The sequence below is a fragment of the Cicer arietinum genome, chromosome 6 (genome assembly GCF_000331145.2).
Source record: "Cicer arietinum cultivar CDC Frontier isolate Library 1 chromosome 6, Cicar.CDCFrontier_v2.0, whole genome shotgun sequence".
In the NCBI taxonomy this organism is placed as follows: domain Eukaryota; kingdom Viridiplantae; phylum Streptophyta; class Magnoliopsida; order Fabales; family Fabaceae; genus Cicer; species Cicer arietinum.
Genome location: NC_021165.2, coordinates 5,184,676 through 5,207,140, shown reverse-complemented (window position 1 = coordinate 5,207,140; position 22,465 = coordinate 5,184,676). Strand labels below are relative to the sequence as shown.

Below are 22,465 nucleotides of genomic sequence, written 5' to 3'. Positions count from 1 at the left end.
AAACACTACAAGAAAAACATCATTTTGTGGCCAACTTTATAAATATTTTGTGGCCGAATAAAACCCTCACAAATTAGTGACCGAAAAAGCCCTCACAAATGTCAAAATTGAAATTGGTCTTTATTTGTGGCTGAAAAAGCCCTCACAAATTTTTAAATATTTAACTGGATTTTGTGGCTGCCTAAGCCCTCACAAAATCACAATGTTGTGATTTTGTGAGGGTTTAGGCAGCCACAAAATCAAGTTAAATATTTAAAAATTTGTGAGGGCTTTTTCAGCCACAAATAAAGACCAATTTCAATTTTGACATTTGTGAGGGCTTTTTCGGTCACTAATTTGTGAGGGTTTTATTCGGCCACAAAATATTTATAAAGTTGGCCACAAAATGGTGTTTTTCTTGTAGTGATGAATCTATAAAAAAAATGTAGTTTTGTTAAAAAAATCTTATTTGTGTTTATAATATATTTAATGGATTTTTATGGTTTCCTAGAGTTAGCTAAACTTTATAATAATTTTTCTAAAGTCTTGATAATATTTTTTATACACGTATTTGTTAGTTGAGGTCTTGTCTGCTATTTTAAGAGTTATTAGATTACAAACTTAGGCGATTCTTCATATTTGTGAGTAGACAACAATCATTGTCACATATTTTTATTTTGCTATAATTATTATTTTACTTGTTTTCTATGTTAAAGTATTTATTTAAAAATTGGGGAAGCACAACATTTGAAATTATCTCGATTTCGTCCTTTAATTATTTTCATAGTATTTGTTAAATAGTATGTTAATAGTTTGATTTATTTATGAGTTATAAAGTATTTGAATATTAAATTGTTATATAGTTGAATATGTTTTCCATGAGTTATGATGAAGTGAGAAAGGATTTTTAAACGTATTTTGGAAATCATTGTTATAATTATGATATCGTTAGCGACGATAGGTGTACTTAATTATATCATTTTGATTGGAGAGAGTTAACTTTTAGATGAAGTCGCTCCTATGGGAGATGTCATCATTAGGAGAAGAGAGATATCAACGAGATGTAAGCTTCCTAATTGATGCGTTATAATACGTTGCGAGATTGAGAGGAAATGACGATCCGTCAGATGGAGTCGCCCCTAAGGGAAATGCCGCTCTTATAAGGAGATGACTATCAATGAGATGTAGCTCCATCTTGGTTCCCAAAAATCTATGTTTTTATTCTGTTTGATTCTTATGATATTTTTAAGGTTGCTCATTTTGATTTCACTTCTGTATGAATTGTATTTTAAATATTTATACTTGAACGATTAAATTATAAGTTTAATAATTTTATCATGTGTATACTTTACTTGATAATTATCTATATTTTAGATAATATTGTTTAACATGATTCTCACAAGGTTGTAAAACAATTATTCGTGCCTTTCGTGTTTCTCTTATAGTTGGTAGTAGTTGTTGTCTCCTCACTAAGTTTTTGTGACTTACCCCTTCACGTTGTTCAAATTTTTTCAGATTCACAGACAACTGAGTAGCAAGTTGTTGGTAGATTCAAGTCTTAGTCATTTGTTTTGGTAGGTCTTTTTGATTGATGACCGTTTTGTAAAGTTTGTTGAATCGTGATTTATTTTGCAGCTATTTTTAGTATAGAAAGTCTTTTGGAAAATGTATTAAATATTTAGATTTTGCTTTTTGGGTTATGATTGAGTTACAAGTTTTAAACAATATTTTATAAATTTGGAAACGTTGAAGTTACAAATGATACTCTGTCGAAATCTCGAGAAAAATTATATATATTTTTTTGAAATTGTTATTTAGAACTATTTAATTGTTTAATTGTTTAATTGTTAAGTTGGTTAATAGGCTTGCCAGACTAGGAGTATAACTTGTGTGTCGGTCACGACGTTCAGTTTTCGAGTCGTGACAATGATATGATAAGTTAATCCATAATTCTATCACATATTGTCTCTCCAGTTTAAATTTATATCTTGAATATGAGTTGAATTAGAAACTAATAAGATATGATAAAAAAATATAGTTTACTCAATTACTCTTATAAAATATAATTTAAAATATAAATTGAAATAAAATATAACTATTAATATAAAAACAATTTATAAAATATAATCTAAAATAAACAAATATAAATCTAATCAAATAAAAAAGTAATTAACAGAATTGATATTAAACTTAAAATATTGATAATTAATTTTAAAAATGTTTATGAATTTACACAAATGTGGTTTTGTCTTTTTATATAATTTAATAAATTAGTATTCATAGTTATAAAAATATGAAAGTTAGTTAAAATTTTAAAATAAATATAATTTGTTTACAAGGTACTCTTGCCATTTACATATAGTATATATCATATTTTTATTTACATTCTAACAAATATAATATAATTATTTAATTACTCGTGATTTATTTTTAAAATTTAAATTATTTATTTAATAGTGTCAATAGATTGTTTTAATATAAAATTATTTAATTACTTGTTTATTTATTTTTGTTAAGTTATAATATTTAAAATGTAGTAAATTAATTTTAAAAAAATAATATGTAATTATTCACAATAATAATTTTATTATTCAAATATTATAATATATTATGATAAAATGTATATTAAATACATTACAAAATAAAATATTATCATATATATTAAACACACAAAATAATAATATTTATTCTGTCACTATTATATTATATATTATTTTATTCTTATTCAATTTTATATTATGTGCTTGTCTATTTCGGACGTCAAATGAGCCTTTTAAGTACTAATATATTTTGGATTTATCACTCGTTCAAAATTTGGTCTATCTTACACGATTTGAAAGGTATTGTATCAAATACAACAAACTTTAAAATAAGTTTTATTCGAAGATTAAGAGACAGGCAATGTTCCAGAACGTCTATATATTGTATGCTAATCGCCAAGTTTTTTGTTATATGACATATTGTATTGAACCCATTATTTTGAATAAAATTAATGAGTTAAGTTTATTTATATAAAAAAATAAATAAACGATTTTCAATTGAGTAAACTACAATTAAAAATTAAACTAAAAACAATTTACAAGCTTTGTGAATTTACATTTGAAAATTCTTTTATTATTAATTTTTTTTCTTTGCAGGGCGGCTTCTTACAAAAATAGTAACAACAATCATTGAATCATATTCAAAAATAATAATAACCGGCCTTAAAATCATTACTAATTCACCAATAAAATAGGAATGACTCCAAACTTTCAATACTATATTGATCAGGTTTCGGTGCAAATCACATATTGGTGATTATTTGTAATTATATTGTGTTAATTGTCCTATTAATTAATATGGGACGATCCTAATTTTTAAATAAACTTTTTATTTAATAAAAAATAAATCCTATATATCTTGAAACTTGAAAGCCTTTATACAAATGAAATTTCCAAACTATCTATTTATACTAAATAACTGCCATGTGTTCTTTGTTCTAGTGTATGTTTCCACTTCTCAAAGAGACCTCAACAATCTTGTGCCCTCATAATATATTGAGTAGTTGTTGGTGTACACGCATTTGATTTTTCAAAAAATTATATAACATATATAATTTGTTTATTTTGACCATCAACCACCATCAATAGATGTCCCATATACATGCGAAGTGTATATCATATATACATATATATAATCTACATTTGACATTTTTTTATTTACTATTTTTACATTAAAGGTTGACCCTAATTTTTTTAAATAATAAGTAGATGGTCAAAGTACATTAAATAATTCTTATTAACTATTTATGATAACAGAAAGAAACTATTCATCTTCATGAATTTGTTTCTAAAAATCCAAAATTGTAAAATAATTTATCTCCATCTTCCTTGAACTTTACACTTCAGTCGCAGTTACTGGAAATGAAATTCAAAATCTACAAACCAAATCTCAGTTTAATGTTAGCAATATTAGGAAGAACCAAATATGAGTTTAGTGTTAACAAACAAAACAAAAAATAAAGAACAAGTTAATTTTCCTATGAAACCCTCTTAATACCATGCTCTAACCACTCCATCTCTATCATAACATCTTCCAAGTAAAAATATTTCAAACAACAAAAGGTAATTTCTTCCTCATATTTTTTTCACTTCTCCGTATGTGTTCTTTATTGATCTAATTTCAACTTTTTTTTTCTTTCTAGATCTGGCCGGGAAACCAAATCATGTTATTTTCATATCAAAGTCCATCTTTTAGGTTAAACTATTATCATTATCTTTTAGGTTAACAAAACTAACAAAAAAGAGAGGGAGAATAGGAGAGGAAAATAATATACAAAACATGGTGGTGGCGATTCCCGACACAGTAGTTGTCGGAAAATTTTATCGTATCACAATTATGGGCTTGCTGTAGAACAAGAAAAAGGTTTTAATTATCAAGTTTTATTTATTTATTTATTTACTCTTTTACTTACCCCACACTTATAACTTTCACATCTAATACACTTATTGTACTCTTTTTACTATATATATATATATATATATAAAAAAATAATTTTTTTTTTCATTCACATATTTGAAACTTTAGCAAAAATTATTAAACAAATTTTAAATTTTTAAAATTTTTGTTGATTATAAATTTTTTTAAATACAAAATGAGTTTACTTTTGAAAGTTTAAATTAATCTATAATTTTCAAAATATGATTTATTGTATTCATAAAATATTTTTAAAATTTTTACCTTTAACATAAGTTTAAAAATACAAAGTTAGAATTTTTCCCAAATTTTTGAAATGTAAATTTTGTTTCAAAATAGTTGCATTATTTTTTTGGAATTTTCTGTTTTGAAAATTTCTTATTCTATAATTTCCTATTTCTATTTTAGAATTTCAAAAATTTCCTATTTCGTAATTTTTTTATTTTAAAGTTTACTATTTCAAAAATATTAATTAATTTTTCTATTTTTGGAATTTTCTATTTTAAAAATTCCGTATTATTGAAAACTTTCGAAATTGTTTTGAAAATTTGGAAATTATGTTTCTAGTGTTTCAAAATAATTAAAAAATTTCCAAAGTTTGAATTAATTTGAAATTTTGAAGTTATCTTTAACAAAACTTTCATAACTTTTAAAAATTTGAAACATGATTTTTTGGAAACTTTAAAAGAAGATAAAAGTTTCAAAAATTTATAATTTTACTCAAATTTTAGAAATCTAAATTTTAGTTCAAAATAATGACATTACTTTTTAAAAAATTTCCTATGTCGGAAATTTCTTATTCTATTTTGAAAACTTTTTATTTTTATTTATTTTTATATATGATAAAAATGATAAAAAATATTTTTAAGTGTATGGAGAAAGTGAAAAGCATAAGTGAAAATGACAAAGAAAAAACTCTTTTTAATATGACAAGAGAAATACGATATCTGGGTTAAGGGCGAAAAATTGGCTTGGTCCATGTGTTCACCAAGTGAGAGGAGAGAATTCTGCACCTAAAACTAGGGGGGTGCATGTATTAAAACTAAACAAAAATAATTTATATGTCGTTGAATTGAAGTAAATTGGAAGATGTAGGATTTTACTGGAAAATTGTTTCCTCTAATGCCTATCAGTTTCTTTCCATTTTTTATTTATTAAAAAATGACACTGAATCAATTTTAGTTGTATAATATTTTCTCTATTGTTTCTTGATTGCAGAAAAATTACATTGCATGAGTATGTGATGTTGTTTTTATTACATAATGTTTCTAATATCTTAACTTATGTTTTGCTTTTGAATTCGTTAGTTACGGGAGCTCTGTAGGAATCAAACCTCTTCACAAAGAAAGAGCATGCCTCGAGGTTTAGGAATTCTACAAAAAAAATTCACATATAATGTTGATTTTGTTATAATGATATTCATAATGGGTAGGTGTTAAGGGTTTGGTGATTTTGGGATTAGAACTGTTGAGTTTTATTCTTCTTTATCTATTTTATCTATAGAGCGAAATTCATGGGATGATTAAAAACTTGTAATAAAAACTTACGTGACTATATAAATTGAGAAGATGAAAAAACAATGCACCACAATCTAGAAGAAGTTTAGGTGATTATATACTTCTCTTATTATAAATATAAAAAATGTGTCTAAATATTTAATGTCGCAGTTCTGAATTGATTTTTTTATTGGATTTCCTTCTATGAACTATTGTTTTTAAAATTTCAAAACAACAATTAACCAAAAAAACAAAATTAAAAAATATATATAATTAATGTTGATTTAAATACAATTTTTATTTTTATTTTTTTAATACTTTTCTTTTTAATATATTTCTCTTTGTATCGAGACGTGTCATTTGTTATAAATTATAGTTGTCTAAATGTTTTTGTTTGTAGAGTAATGTAAATCACATTGTAATTGTATATAATATAGAATATAAATAAATAATTAAAGAAAATTTGGCTACACTTGATATAAAAAACTACAAATAATGTATAAGTTAACTAATAATAGAAGAACTTATAACGGATTTTAGATAAATTATCAAATAAAATTTAAATTGCTCAATAAAATTAATATTTCAACTAATCAATAAATATTTGTTTAAAAAATTAGGTGGTGAATATGTATTATTTAAAAAAACTAATCAATAATGTATTATTTATTTTAAGTTTATGAATACGTATTATTAATGTAAACAATATCACATTAAGAACTTTTAAAGATTATTGATTGTGTAATTATTTTATGATGATAGTTATAATCATGTGGCAATATAATAGTAGTTATAACGATAGTTTTTGTTGAAAATATAATATAACATGTTAGTCAATTAAAAGACTAATTTTTTATTAATTTATATAAATAAATAATTTAACATATCTTTGTATAAACTACTTGGTTAATAGACAATGAAATTTCTATTCTCTTAATTATAAGTCATTCATTTAAATTCTATTTCACAATAATAAATTTAAATTCGGAGTTTATATCCCCCAATTTTGTTTATGATTTTCATTTTCTTTTTAATAAATTTTTTAAGTAAATATTTTTTTTAAACGTGTGAAAAATTTATGTAAACTAATATGTATAAATTATGAGTTTAGATTCTTTCAATCCAAGTTCTCTTAATATCTATCAATCATCTTAGTTTCTTTTAATTTTGCTCTGTTTTTTTAATGGATCAAAAATTTATATTTATTATATAGATCATGCACATAAATTTTTACATAAATGTAAAATCATCTCATATGTTATTGAAATTCATCAAGATTAACATTGTTCAATCAAAGTGCATAAAACAATATTTTGTAATATTTCAAAATATATCAAATAATTTTAAATTTTACGTTAAACTTTGCATTCATAATCATTGTGATATAAACTTCCAATTCAAATAAATAAATAAAAAATAGGAAAAAGTAAAATAAAAAAGAAAGTTAAAAAAATTAAGAAAAAAGTTTGAATTGAGAGAATTAAATCTTATTAAATTATATAAAAGTTAACGAATTTATAATAATTGGACATAAAATATGCAATTTAATATAATTATGTAAGATGGAAATGATAAGTTTAAAAAACTTTTTCGTTGATCTATTTTACCTATAATATGACCTTTTGATCAAATAAATTTTAAATAAAGCCTTGATTTACTCAGTTTAAAAAAAAAACTGATATAATCTAAATTTGTTATAAACAAATGTTAATATATAAGTATAATTAGTATTTTTTTTTCTTCCCGAATTACAACGTAAGTCTTAACGACAGTACCTTGCCAACACGACTAAAAGTCCAAGTTCAGATCACCAGAACTGATCAGATTTGGCCCGGGAAGAATGCAATCAGCTGCTCCAACAAGGTCTGATAGAATCTACAAAATCCGAATGGAGATCACCGGAACTGATCAGATTCCAGAAGCCTTGTCTGCAACTCTTCATCACCACATAATCTATCGACTCCAAAATCATTCGATAGATTTACCACCTTTGGCCCGGGAAGAATGCAATCAGCTGCTCCAACAAGGTCTGACTATTTCCACAAAGCTTGTTAAAATATGAAAACTCAATGTTCAGCTCCTCACTATCTTAATCAAACCAACCTTTCAAGCACCCACAAGGCCACAAAGAAACACGGATAAATAAATATATCTAAAATAGGCATCGGCAAAAAATGAAAAATACATTCAGATCTACTGTGTTTCTAAAACTAAAAAGTTAAGAGTATCAATTTAAATACAAAGAATCTGATCCAATTAAGTTTTTTTATATTACTTTTTTAAGACAATTTAATATCTATTAAAAATTAATTTGATTCACATTTAAGGGTTAAATTGATATTTTTATATAGAATAAAATAGATATCCTTATTTTTTGTTTATGCCAATTTAACCTATATTTAATTTTGAAAAGAAAAATCATAAATACTTTCTATAAAATAACGATATAAAAGATTGAGTTAGACATTTAGAGAAAATGGAAAAAAAGTGAAAGAATGTGAATCGAAATGAGAAGATGATAGTGGCTAGCAGCAAAATTGAAAACTTATTATATAAATAGTTTTGTGGAGCCCACTGCGTTTCCACCATACCCAAGTCAGATCCATTGCCTTCTTCTTTCTTTCTTTTCCATTGACACAATTTTTTCTGAATCTTGCACACATAATCAAAATCACAATAACACACACACAACTTCTCATACTAACTCAGAACAACAGCAACTGAAACCACACTCAAAGATAAATAGTTATTTATTTATTTATTTATTATTTTTATACTAAAAATAGTTTCTTCACTAATGAAGACTTGTTGGTTTCTCTACCTCTTTTCATAAAGGTTGGTGCTTTTGCTTTCATTTTCAATCAGTTTATCTTTTTCTCTTATTTTTCTTAAATGGGTTGTTTGAGTTTTGAGACTAAGATTTATCACTTCACTCATTGAGTAATTGTAAACTACTTGGTTACATTTTGATATTAATAATAATGTTATATATACTTTTCTTAATTTTTGTTGGTACTTTGGTTTAGTTTTATGTTGTGGTTAATGTTATAACGTTTGGAAATTTGAATGTTTTGACTTTTTGCAGAGATTCGTTGGTTGGTTGGTTGGAGGCAAAACAGTGAATGTACGGTTTGGTGTTAAAGTTTCTAAGCCTTTTTGTAAGTAAGTATTCAGATCTGAATCATATAATGGAGTCTTCTCTATCATCAATTCAATTTTATTAATAGCAGACAGTGTTTTTTTTTTTAAAATTTGGCCGGTGAATTACTTAACCAAGATTTGTGTTTTTAAGTGAATTGAATTTGTGCCTTTTATGATTTTTGGACTCACTTTATGTATGCAACTACAGTAAATGTCTCAAGATGATACAACATTTTTCATTGATTGTACTGTTTGATATCCAAATCCTTTTTCTAAAGTTAAAAATATTCCATTTGAGTTGACTTTGTTGCTTCCCACCAATGTTAATTACTGTTTATGAATTGACATAGTTAATTTATTTTCTCTTCTTTTTGGATATCTATAATAGGACTTATAGCCTTAAAATGATGGTTACACTATTAACTTTTTTATCACAAGTTTTGCTTTATTTGGATTTTTCTTCCTTCTTTTACTTTGTTGTTTCAATGACTTATTTTAAGTGACAATGACAATTACATAAACATATATAAAAGTACTACAGTTAGTTTTAATTTTTTTTATGGTATATTGGATGATTGAAAAAGATATACATTTTGTGACTGATGAAAATACTATCTTAAATTCAGAGAGCCTATTCCTATAAATCATTGGTGTATGGGATTTGAAATCTTCCCTAATTGGGAAACAAATTATCTGCAACTACAACAAGTATGGATATTCCAGAAGAGAGTTCCACCACTTTTGGAACTTTGGCAGCAATGAGTTTAAGGAATGCGTCGTCGTCGTCTTCGGCTTTCTTTTCAGCTAATCAGTCACCCTTTTTCTCTCCAAGATCATCATCATGTCAGTTATCCGAGACTTTGAGACCTGATGCATCAAATGACAGAATTCATCTAGATGCTGCTATTCCTAGCACTAGTTCAGGGATTCAAGAACAGAAATCTGTAGTAAATGTTGGATGTAACATATCTGAAGTGGCTGCAGCTCAACCTGGATGTACTTCGGGTGATATGCAGCTTCTCGATCGTATATCTTCCTCAGTTGGCATATCTAGTAGCACTGTATCTGGTTACTGTCATCCCTATGATGATGATTATTCTGAACCGAAAGAGAAGCGAAGTAAAAAAGGCAGCAGGAACCAAAAACCATCAATTTCTTCTTATAGATTGAAGAGTTGTGATGTTTTCATAGGATTACACGGTCGAAAGCCTCCTCTTGTAAGATTTTCCAAATGGTTGTGTGCCGAGTTAGAAATTCACGGTATTAGTTGCTTTGTATCGGATAGAGCTTCGCGTAAAAACTCTAACAAGCTTGGCATTGCAGAAAAGGCTATGGATGTTGCTTCTTTTGGTATAGTAATTGTAACAAGGAAGTGTTTTAAGAATCCGTACACCATTGAGGAGCTGAAATTTTTCTCTAGCAAGAAGAATTTGGTTCCAATATACTTTGATTTGAGTCCAGTTGATTGTCTTGTAAGAGATATAATTGAGAAAAGGGGTGAACTTTGGGAAAAAAATGGAGGTGAACTTTGGCTTTTGTATGGAGGGTTGGAGCAGGAGTGGAAAGAAGCGGTCCACACCCTTTCTCGGGTCGAAGAATGGAAGTTGGAAGCTCAAGATGGTAACTGGAGAGACTGCATACTGGAGACTGTGACATTATTAGCAATGAGGTTAGGCAGAAGAAGTGTTGCTGAGCATTTGAGAAAATGGAAAGAGAAAATAAAGGAAGAGGAGCTGCCTTTCGCTCGTAACGAGAGTTTTATCGGTCGAAAGAAGGAGCTTTCTCAGTTGGAATTTATGCTTTTTGGTGATGTTACTGGAGATTCAAAGCAAGATTATATTGAACTCAAGGCGAGATTGAAGAGAAGACATTTGAGCATTGGTAGAGGCAAGAGTAATGTGCTAGTTGATCAAAGAAATGGAAGTAAGGAGGAGAATGAACAAGTTCTATGGAAGGAGTCAGAAAAGGAGATTGAAATGCAAAGTATTGATTTTTCTCAGAGGCAGTACCGTTCGAGGCTCAAACGCGGTGGAAAGTATATCAGAAAGAAAAGAGGAATGAAGATTTTGTATGGTAAAGGGATTGCCTGCATATCAGGTGATTCAGGAATTGGAAAAACTGAACTGATTCTTGAGTTTGCTTATAGATTTCAGCAGCGATACAAGACGGTGCTATGGATAGGAGGGGAAAGCAAGTATATAAGGCAAAACTATCTAAACCTCAGGTCATTTTTAGAAGTTGATGTGAGTGTTGAAAATAGTATGGAGAAAAACAGTATAAAAAGATTTGAAGAGCACGAAGAAGCGGCTATTTCTCGAGTTCGAAAAGAACTAATGAGAAACATTCCTTATCTTGTCATCATTGATAACTTGGATAGCGAAAACGATTGGTGGGATCACAAACTTGTGATGGATCTTCTCCCTCGTTTCGGAGGAGAGACTCATGTGATTATATCAACGTGCCTTCCTCGTGTCATGAACTTAGAACCGCTAAAACTTTCATACTTATCAGGAGTTGAAGCAATGTCACTAATGTTACCAATGGGAAAGGATTATCCAGTTGCTGAGGTTGATGCTCTAAGAATCATTGAGGAGAAACTCGGCCGCTTAACTTTAGGCCTTGCCATTGTCAGTGGAATTTTATCCGAGTTACCGATAACTCCAAGTAGGCTCTTAGACACCATAAACAGAATGCCTTTAAAGGAGATATCATGGAATGGAAAAGAAGCTAACGCCTTCCGGAAAAACACTTTCCTTCTACAGCTCTTCGATGTTTGTTTCTCGGTGTTCGATCACGCAGATGGCCCTCGAAGCTTGGCAACAAGAATGGTACTTGTAAGTGGATGGTTTGCATCAAGTGCCATTCCAGTTTCCTTATTGGCAAATGCTGCACACAAGATACAGAAAAAACACATGAAAACTGGTTTTTTGAGAAAATTGCTTCAATCCTTAACATGTGGTTTCACATCCTTACAAACAAAGAGATCAGAAATAGAAGCATCTTCTATGCTACTAAGATTTAACATTGCAAGGACTAGTGCTAAAAAAGGTTGCATCCAATTCAATGAACTCATCAAACTATATGCTAGAAAAAGAGAACTTTATGGATCAGCACAAGCAATGGTTCAATCTGTTATCAGTCAAGGCTCATCAATATCTCAACAACATATGGACCATTTATGGGCTGCTTGTTTTCTGTCATTTGAATTCGGCCGCAATCCTGCGGCAGTTGAGCTCGAGGTTTCTGAGCTCCTACATCTTGTGAAAAAAGTTGTCCTACCTCTTGCAATTCAATCTTTCATTACATACTCTCGATGCAGCGCAGCACTTGAGCTTTTGTACCTATGCACCAATGCATTGGAAGCAGCAGATACAATATTAGTCACACCAGTTGATAAGTGGTTGGAAAAATCACTTTGTTGGAGATCAATACAAACCAATGCTCAATTGAATCCTTGTCTTTGGCAAGAGCTTGCTCTTTGTAGAGCAACAGTGCTTGAGACTAGAGCTAAGTTAATGCTGAGGGGTGCACAATTTGATATAGGGGGTGAATTAATCAAGAAAGCTGTTTTTATTAGGAGTTCAATTTGTGGTGAAGATCATCCTGATACTATATTTGCTCGTGAAACATTAAACAAACTTACTAGACTAATTGCAAATGTTCAAATTCATTCTTGAGATTAGATTTTTTTGCATTTTTTTGTAAGAAGCTTCAGAATTATACAAAGTATTTATAATAAAACTAGTCATTTATACTGTTTTGAGGAAACGTTATCTATTTTACTTTTTGATGAGTGTTTTATTTTGCTTTTTCATGTACACGTTTTTTGAAACCGAACATTGTCTATTTTATTGCATGTCTCTTGTGCTATTTCTTATTTTTAGCTGTGTTTGAGAGTTTGATTATTCAACGTTATGATTAAGTTTATATTTTAATATATATTTTAAAAAAAATTGCATAAATAATATAATAAATGTTCATGTAACATTTTAATCTTACTTAATTTAATTTTAGAAATATTTTATAACTTTTTAATTTGAAGGAAAAAAATAGATAATTTATTTCTCATCTCCAAAACCTTCAATGCAAACATATTTAACGTTGTATGTAGTTGGAGTTAATCTAGGTGGTACTAAAATACCTTAAAATTAGACATTATCCCCTGCGGTCACATTACTATTTAGTGAAATTCTCAACCATGAAAAATAAAGGTTTAAAATTTAGAAAACAAGATTGATATAGTTTAAAGGGTCGAGATTAAAACTAGAGAAAATCCAGTAAACATCTCACTTGAGACAATCTAGTCCCCTTAAAATTAAGCTCTGATTATCTACTATTTAAGCAAGAAGACTTTATCTTTAAAATACAATCGGTTGTCTTTCAAACTGGAAAAAAAAATAAAAATTGAATAAACACTCATTTTGATCATCGAAATTTTTTGAGAGATAATTTAGTCTTTGAAAAAAATATAATAACTTTTTGGTCTATAAGAAAAATAAATTGGGCCACATTAGTCCTTATATGAATCACAGTTAGAAAATTGAATTTTTATTTTGCTAACTTGTCCGATGACTCATCAACTTGATGACTCACGTGTAATTTCTATAAAAAAAATAGACAATTAGGTCATCGAGAATAATTAAAAATAGACAATTAAATTTATGACATGTTGGGTGGAAATACGTTAAGTCGTCCGTAAGGACATATGAGTTGACTTATTTATAGTCCTGCACTATCTAATAAAACTAGGCTTATGCGTTTTTAAAACTATTAATCTAAATATATCATAGAGAGTCAGACTTATAGAAAAAACTTATCAAGCCTATAATATTTATTAATATTGTTATTTTTTATTATTATTTAATAATATTAGTATTTGTTATAAAAAAACCTATTAAGCCTAATAAGTCGGCTTAGAGATGAGAATGTTTTTTTTTATTATTGTTAATTTTGTTTTATTTGTAATTTTTTTAAGGACTTTTTGAAGTTCGCTAATTATGAGTTCATTTTGTTTTTTTAAAAAGTTGTTGTAGATTTGTTAATTATAATTTTATTAGATTTAGTTATAATTTTATTAGTTTTGCTTATATTTTATTATTTTATTACTTTTCGTTGTATATAAAGGTCTAATTTAGTATATTTAAAAAAAATATAAAATATACTATTGAAATGTTTTAGTGTGAAAAAGACTTTTAAATAGCCTTTAAGGTTAAACCAGGAAAAAAAAACTTATGATAGAGGTCAAATTCAGACCTTAAAAATTAATCGTAGGTCAGAGTCAAATTTTTCAAAGCCTGATCTAATCTGGCCTATTCCCACGCCAACTGACAAGGACTCTAAGCTTGTTCATTTAATTAATGTGAGGGATTTAATTGTTTATTTCTAATTATTGTCAATGATTAAATTGTCATTTTTTTAATAAAAATTACATTGGCATAATCAAGTTGATGAGTCGTTGAACAGATCACAAAAAAAATCTCAATTTTTTAATTGTGGCTCACATAAGAACTAATTTGGTCCAATTTAGTTATGTATATAAAAATAAGTTTGTGCTTAAGTCCTAACTTAATTAACAAATGATAATATTGTTAAATTGAACGTTTTATTTTAAATTCAATCTCAGAACCTCACAGCTGTATAAGTTAATTATGATGATATTTAACATAAGTTTTTTATTTTTAAAAAGAGTTAACTTTATGGTATAATTAATTAACTAAAATAAAGTTTGTTACCAAAACATAAATTAATAAAATTTCTACATTTATTTGATAAAGATTAATTTATATTCATCGACAGTATAATTATTTTTGTATTTATTTAGTAATATGCAATTGCAAATTGAGTACAATTTTTAAATACTTAATGTTTTTCATGTATTAATTACAATAACTGAATTAATATTTATTTAATTTAAAATGAAAAAAAAAAAGTTAGAGTCCACTTTTGAGTGTTTACGTTATTAAAAATTGCCCTCACGCAGGATCGAACTACGGACCTTCAGTTTACAAGACTGACGCTCTACCACTGAGCTATAAGGGCGTATTGATATTTGATAACTAACGTGTTTTACTGTATACCGTAACGTTTTCATCCTGAATATAGAATAATTCAACTTTCGTCGAGTATGTGAAAGTTAGTATAGTTTTGATTTCCGAATACGTTAATTCATAAGAAACAATAGCAATTCCCGCAAAAAATAAACTGTAATATCGTAAGTTTAATTGTTATGGTGTAAAAGGTTTAATTAGAATGTAAGATATCATACCATTAAAGGTTTATAATTATTCAAATGTTGAAACTGATTAACGGTCTAATTTTTTTTTATACTATTAATGTATATATATTAAATTCTAATAACATTTTTATAAAAATACATAAAGTAGATGAATGTGTGTAGAAACGAAGATGCAAACTGAAGAGAGGAAAATAATTGAATAAACAAAAACGGTTTATCAATACAATGTTTGACATTAATTGTGATGTCCAAATATCTTTTGCGATATTATTTAACAAATTAAATGCGAGTTTCACTAAAAAAAATAACTTGGTTTGTCTGCTTATAGCTAACAAGGGATAGCAAATAAATAAATTAATTGAAATTAAAATATTTGATAAAATTAAAGATTGAATTGGTGAATAATTTTTTTATAAATCATTATTTGTATTTAAAATTTGTTTTAATTTATTATTTTTTTAAAAAATAGATTATTAATCTTATTCCCGTTTTTAAATATTTTATCAATTGAAATGAGATGATATCATATCATCATATAAATGATACAATGTATTTATACGATTTTTTATACATAATATTATTTTAGTGGTTAATTTTTTATTTATTTAAAGAAGGATAGATGATAAATTTAATTAAAATGGTAAGAGTAAAAGTATGGAATAGAATTTTTTGGATATAAAATAAGCAGTAAAAAAGTAAAAGTGTATAAAAATGATACATATCTTTTGTAAACCGGTGAGATTAACTCATTTATGAAACTATACCCATTGAAGTATATTGCATATTACTATCTTTAAATAAATAAATTGTCAGTTATATCTTTAAATAAACTAATAATTCAATGCAATTAAATTTTATTTTGAGATTTTACTTGACATTTTAAAGAATTCAATCTGATGAAGGCTGGCAATCACTTAGTAGTCAATTTCTCTGGTAGGAATCAAAGGCTCTGGTTATCCTTTGTTTTCAGCTGGAAGAGCTTTTGTGCTCAGAAACTCCATTAAATTATAGGGTAGCATTATCCATAAACATGTGGGTTCAATCAAACCTTGACATCAGAAAAGTGAATTTATGAAACATTTAAACCATTGATCAATTTACACAACCACCAAGGAATAGAAAGAAAGGTGAGGATTTATCCTTCAACCTTCAGAATTTGTTTCTTTTCCAATTCCAGTACTCCAAAATCATATCATGTACAAGCATGACTGTAAAATAAGGCACACATTGTATGTAACAATCTAAGGATCAGGTTCACCAGCAATGGCGTCGTCACTAGAGGCACAGTCGTCTTCACTCTGCTCCTCGTCGCTAGAATTTTCTTCATGAGTAGCTCCAATATCTTCTGGCTTCGCATATCTCTCACAGTATTCTGTTCATTGTCTCTCCCAAATTAATATAGATACAAATAGGTTCATAGAATATAACAACATTTTGACACATGTGTAAGTTTCTCCTTTCAGTCTTTAATTAATGTCTCACTTGATGCAGGGTCATAGAATATACTAGTAACATTTAGATTTCTGTGACCATAATTTACACAATACATAAATACATGTTAATATGTGTAAGCATTAAATTTTTTTCAACGACCGAAAATCATGCAAAAGGGAACAATGACACTGGTATATCAATGTCAAATGCCAACTTAGAAGCTATAAATTTTAATGAGTGACAAAAACATGGCCAATTAAATTGTGTTGTTGGTAACTTCCATGCATTGCTTCGAAAGCTCAGGATGTCTTCCAATTAGGTAACGGTAAATCTCCGAGATGTTATTTTTGTCAGATGTTGACCATGCCAGCTTACAAATAATAAGATGTTCATCAACTATGTAAACTCTCTGTTGTGGATCTATGATTCCTATGAAGCACTAGCTGAGTAGAGGAAATTATATGGCAGTGAATTGGAATTGAGTTGCTTTGGTTAGAAACTCAAAACCTTTTGGACGAGTGATCAAACAAGACTAAAACAGGATTATAAAGAAAAACTTTCATTAAAGAGAAAATCAGTTTAGAGTCCATTCTAGAAAAAAATGGTAGAATCTCGTCTTAGGCTGTTTGGGCAAGTATGAAGAAGACCAATAAAAGCAACATTGCAGAGAGTAGACTAGGTGCATGTTTGGTTTAGCTGTGGGATTGACAAAATCAACATGAGCCACTGTGATTTTACAAAAGCTACAGAGTGTAGCTTCTGCAAAATCATAATGGCTCACTCTCATCGTGAAACCAAACATGCACCAGATGAAGGATAATCCAATAGTTAGCAGTTTAGACCTAATACATGACACGACTTCATGGCATCAATTGATCCATATAGCCGACCCCACTAAGTATGAAAAAGATTGGTAGTTTTTTCTTTCATATCCGTGATTGGTTTTTGAAAAATTAATTAAATGTTTACATGATGAAATTAAAAAATCGAAATTTCCATTAGCAACCTAAAAAGAAAATAACAGGTCTCCAGCTCCCGCTATAAATCAAAACCTGAAAGCTTATAGCACATAAAACTAGGATAAGTGTGTGGATGCTGCTAACATGTGTGTTGGCAAGTGCAGACATAACCGACACCTATTATCGAAGGTGTGTTCCGGTGTCCGACATCAACACCTTGATTACATTCAATTGATTCATTTTCTCGAATTATTACCAGCGTCGACGTGCTAGTGTGAGTGTCTTGTTTTGTGTCAGAATACATTCTTCACGGGACATAACACATTCAAATTCTATTGGTTTCTGGAGTGGTTCCAGCAGGGAAACATTCATTAAAAAAAAGTGAATCTTCATCTAACATTCCTTTTTGTGTATTATTCATGAGGTTTTGGTTGGGAGTTGATGCGTTTGATATGGAACATAAATCATTTCGCACAATCTTGAGCCTTCAAATCTTTTTAATTACCAATTGATGATATCTAACTCAAATTGAAATTAGATGAAAAATGACTGCTTATGGTCAATAATACTGAAGAAAATCTCATAACTTTAACATAGATAACCAAAACATAAAACAGGCATTAAAGTTTTATACTGTAGAAACTTAACAAGGATTACTACCTTTAACTTTTTGTTCATACGCAGCACAATCTCGCATCATCAAGGCAGCAGCATCACCATTCAAAGGATCTGATGCATTGGGGTAGTTAAGAAGTTGAGGAAGAAACACTTCGAACACGTTAACAAGATCTGAATGAAAATAAAGAAAAATGTAAGGTAGCAACACAAACAATCAAACAAGGTTGAATCAAATGCATAACAAGAGCATTTTTAGTAATATTCTTTACAACCAATATATGTTGTAAGGTTTAGGTTTTTAATAATGCTTACCAAACATGGGACTCCAAGTCTGGTTAATAACATCTAAGCAAACCGAACCAGACCTGAATATCAGAGAAAAACATTTTGATGAGTTGTTGAGTATCGCACTTCGTTTGAGGTACAGCAAATAAAGGTTCCATGGAGAACAATGGTGTTGCTTAAATATGATTAAAAAAAACAACGAAGCTTTAGTTGCTATGAACATTACAACTCACATTTCATCAACATTAGGATGGTAAATTTTGTTAACAAAACCAATAGAAGGAGACTTATAAGGATAAGCATCAGGTAGCTCTACTCTTATCTTCCATACACCTTCTTGATAAGGACCTACAATGAATCCCAACAAAAGTGAGTGAAAAAATAGAACAAAAATCCACTTCAGGGATTTGAAATAAAAAAATTGGGGAAGCGGAAATTATTATTAATTGAAATGGCACCAATGACCATTTTACAACTGTTCTCGGGGATTTGAACTCCATCCCTAGAGGTTACAAGGTCATACTTTTACCACTGAGTTCACATCTGATGAACCAGTTCCACCTTTAAAGTTAACTAACTAGTCATAGATCCTAATGCAATTCAACATCATTGAGGCAAATGAGTAAACAATTAAGATGAAACATTTAAGAACAATTACAAGACCAGCATAATCCATAGGTCACCACTCAGCAGCACATTGAATTCAAACTCAAGCATATATAATCTATATTATTAAAGGAACCATTTCAATTTTCAATTGGCACAGAGAAAAATAAATTTGAACTGAAGAAAACAACACCACATCAATCTTTCAATGATGAGACAAAAAGTAAAAAAAAAAAAAATTACTGTCTTTAGGTCCATGGAATTCCACAAAGAACTCTTGCATGCCATCATTGATCATCTCAACTTTGTAATCAGTCATCATCCTGATTCACATAAATCAAACACAACCCAATTAGAAAAAGATTATAAATTTAGACAGTAAACTATGTTTGAAATCAGAAAGAAAGAAAAAAAAAAAAAAAGATAAAGATTAGAGACAGCTTCATCAAGTCCATGTCTCGGCGTTTGCTTGGGGAAGACATTGTCTTTTCTCTCTCTCTCTACTCTCTCTCTCTCTCTCTCTCTCTTATGTTTTTGTGTGAGCAATGTTTACAAATGAGAGTGAGATGCTAGTTCTTAGTCCACAAACATCAAAGAAATGAGAAAAACATTACGACCAAATGAGAAACACAAGGAAATTTTTGTGACCAAACGTTAATTTTCTTACGTGGAATGTGATTGGACCAATTCAGAAAGTTTTCACTTTCGGTGATAAATATATTCGTTAAATTTTTTAACATATTATTATCTTTTAACATTGGAAAGAGAGTTTTCATAAAAAATTCAGAGAAACAGAGAATATATAGAGTTTTCATAAAAAAAAAAAAACAGAAAGAGAATATATACCTTTTTATTGAAAGAAATAAATTTTGTGATGGATCATTTTTCTATAAAAATTACCAAAATTTTAATAGTAATTTTTATAATTAAGACGATGATTTAATTAATATTAATTTGATATATTAAATTTTGATATAAATATATTGTTTTATAAAAATTTAAATATTATCTCATTAGTATATAGCAATACAATAATTAATATTGTCAAAAATTATTATTAATTATTATTAAAATTTCAAATCACTTTTAAGTATACATCTACGTAAAACACCTATAAATATAGCGTAGCTTAACTTCTACCTTGAAAGAAGAGTAAAGTAACCACAAATTTTTAGAGAGGTATCTCATGTGACTATGTTTAGCTTTCCCTTTAATTTGGCCATTCATTGATTACACTTTGTTATGTGCATGAATCACAAGTCTCCATCATCCTCTTGAGACTTGATCATTCTATTCTCTCATGTGCATAAAAATTCATAATTATCTTAATCTATCTTTTATACAAATCAATGACCCATTCTTCTTCTTTTTTGATAAATAATGACTAAAATTCTATATTATCATATAATTTTTCATTTACGTAGATAAATTTTTACAATTTCACTAAATACAGAAGTTTGTATTTTTATTTCTAATATCATTTCACACTGCATTACATCACGTTAACTAAAATTATGTAAATTGATGACTTTTTTATTCAATGTAAAAATTTATACCGTGTAATCAATTTTTTATTGTTTTCACGCATCAAATTTTTAAAAATTAGCATTCCATCATTTTTAAAAATCAATATAACTGTTCCTCGAACTAAAAAATTATATATTAACATTCCATCATTTTCTTTTCTCGTCTCATCACATTTTTTAAACTACCCAAATTAATTATCATTATTTCAATACAAAAACTAATGTCTTTTATATCCACACGCGACTTCGTTTTGAATGAGGATAAATGATGAAATTTTATCATGCATAATTTACAGCTAAATTGTAGGGGCTCAATGGTTTATATAGATGAATTTGTAATTCTCTTAAAAAAATTCTTTTGATTTTATTTTAAAAAGTGATTTATACATAAATTTAATTTTTATTTTGTATTTATTTGTGATTTTTTCGTTTGAGTGCGATATTATTTTGTTAGTCGTCTTAGTGCAACACTTTTTAATTTTTTCTGTCTTATTGTGGTGTTCATTTGATTCAAATTAATAGAATAATTTTAATTTATTACAAATTTCAATCAATGACTTTGCATAGAGTATCTTAAACATTTTAGAGGTTTTGTTTTAATCTTAAAAATTAGACTTTTAATAAAAAAAAAGTATAATTTTAATAATAAAAAAGAGATAAAATAAATTTTAGTCCCTATAAATTTTTTAATCCCTATAAAATAAATCTTAAACATAGAGTATTTTAATCCCTACAAATTTTTTTCCAACTTTTTAGTCTCTATTTTTTTTATTCTCTTTTAATCCCTACTTTAAAAAATTATTTTAATAAAAAGAGTCTCTATAAAATCAAAAGAGACTCAAAATAAATAAATAAACTTTAAGAACAAAAGTTAAGATGTCGTAATTTTGTAGGGATTCAAAATATATTTAACTCAAAATCACTTTCAATTTATTATATTAATACATTAAAAAATTAAAGCTTTTATTAATTGGGGGTATGTCCTATTAAAATGCTTGCACAACTCAATAGTCACTACTGACTTTGTCGTAATCAATGTTATATATCCAAATATATGAATATTTTATGCATTTAATTTTTTGTCATATTTATAGACATATTTTTTTTGTACTATTAATCTAAATATTTTGAGTTTATTCGCTATCTATTTTTTCAATGACTTGAAATTTGTATTGTATCAATATATTTTACTAATTTAAATTAATTAATATTTTTTAAAGTAAAAAAGATATAGATTTTATTTTATTTGTTGTATAGTGTATATAATACATACTATCAAACTATAGGTAAGTTAATAGCAATCATTATCAATATTTAACTCTGGCTGTGAACTTTTACTTTCAAGTTTCAACCATTGATCGTCATTGTTGGAGTTTGGAACATCTATATTATGCGTATGAATAATCGCTCTTGATCATTCAGATGCTTGACCTTGAGGAATATTTTGAATTTAGTTTGTATATCTCTCACCTAATAAACGATCCATTCATGCATCTCACACGTACCCCAAATTACTTTGAAGATAAAATATAGATTGATTTTTATTTTTTTATTTTGAAAAAATGGTGAGTTCTATTGTGGATCACTTTAATAGATTGGTCAAAGTGAATTATTTTTTAAATTACATAACAAAGAACAACGACGCTTTAAAAAGGTAGAAATTCACGATTCTGCTCATATTTACGATAGATTAACGTCAGTTAAACAAAAATACATACTTAAGAGATGAAT

The 22,465-nt window shown here is 27.7% G+C and overlaps 2 protein-coding genes and 1 non-coding gene across 6 annotated transcripts; 1 reads left to right on the top strand and 2 right to left on the bottom strand.

The window, feature by feature from the left end:
- The first annotated feature begins 8,407 nt into the window (after positions 1-8,407).
- LOC101493757 (uncharacterized) lies at positions 8,408-12,839 on the top strand. Of its 4 annotated transcripts, none has more exons than XM_012716644.3 (3): positions 8,408-8,765; positions 9,016-9,088; positions 9,698-12,839. In XM_012716644.3, exon 3 carries the CDS (start codon positions 9,782-9,784, stop codon positions 12,746-12,748), a length of 2,967 nt encoding a protein of 988 aa, XP_012572098.1. In that variant the 5' UTR covers positions 8,408-8,765; positions 9,016-9,088; positions 9,698-9,781; the 3' UTR covers positions 12,749-12,839. The 4 variants fall into 4 exon arrangements, with proteins under 4 accessions (XP_012572098.1, XP_004503695.1, XP_027191205.1 ...); XM_004503638.4 differs by having other exon boundaries at positions 9,016-9,092; XM_027335404.2 differs by having other exon boundaries at positions 8,426-8,525.
- Positions 12,840-15,038: 2,199 nt separating this feature from the next.
- TRNAT-UGU (transfer RNA threonine (anticodon UGU)) lies at positions 15,039-15,110 on the bottom strand. Its single transcript has one exon. It is a non-coding gene; the product is annotated as a tRNA-Thr (tRNA).
- Positions 15,111-16,355: 1,245 nt separating this feature from the next.
- On the bottom strand, positions 16,356-19,820 carry LOC101493434 (ubiquitin-conjugating enzyme E2 5-like). Its single transcript, XM_004503637.4, has 6 exons — positions 19,647-19,820; positions 19,452-19,531; positions 18,836-18,950; positions 18,630-18,682; positions 18,360-18,488; positions 16,356-16,678 (listed from the first exon to the last, which is right to left on the bottom strand). Exons 1-6 carry the CDS (start codon positions 19,688-19,690, stop codon positions 16,548-16,550), a joined length of 552 nt encoding a protein of 183 aa, XP_004503694.1. The 5' UTR covers positions 19,691-19,820; the 3' UTR covers positions 16,356-16,547.
- Positions 19,821-22,465: the final 2,645 nt, after the last annotated feature.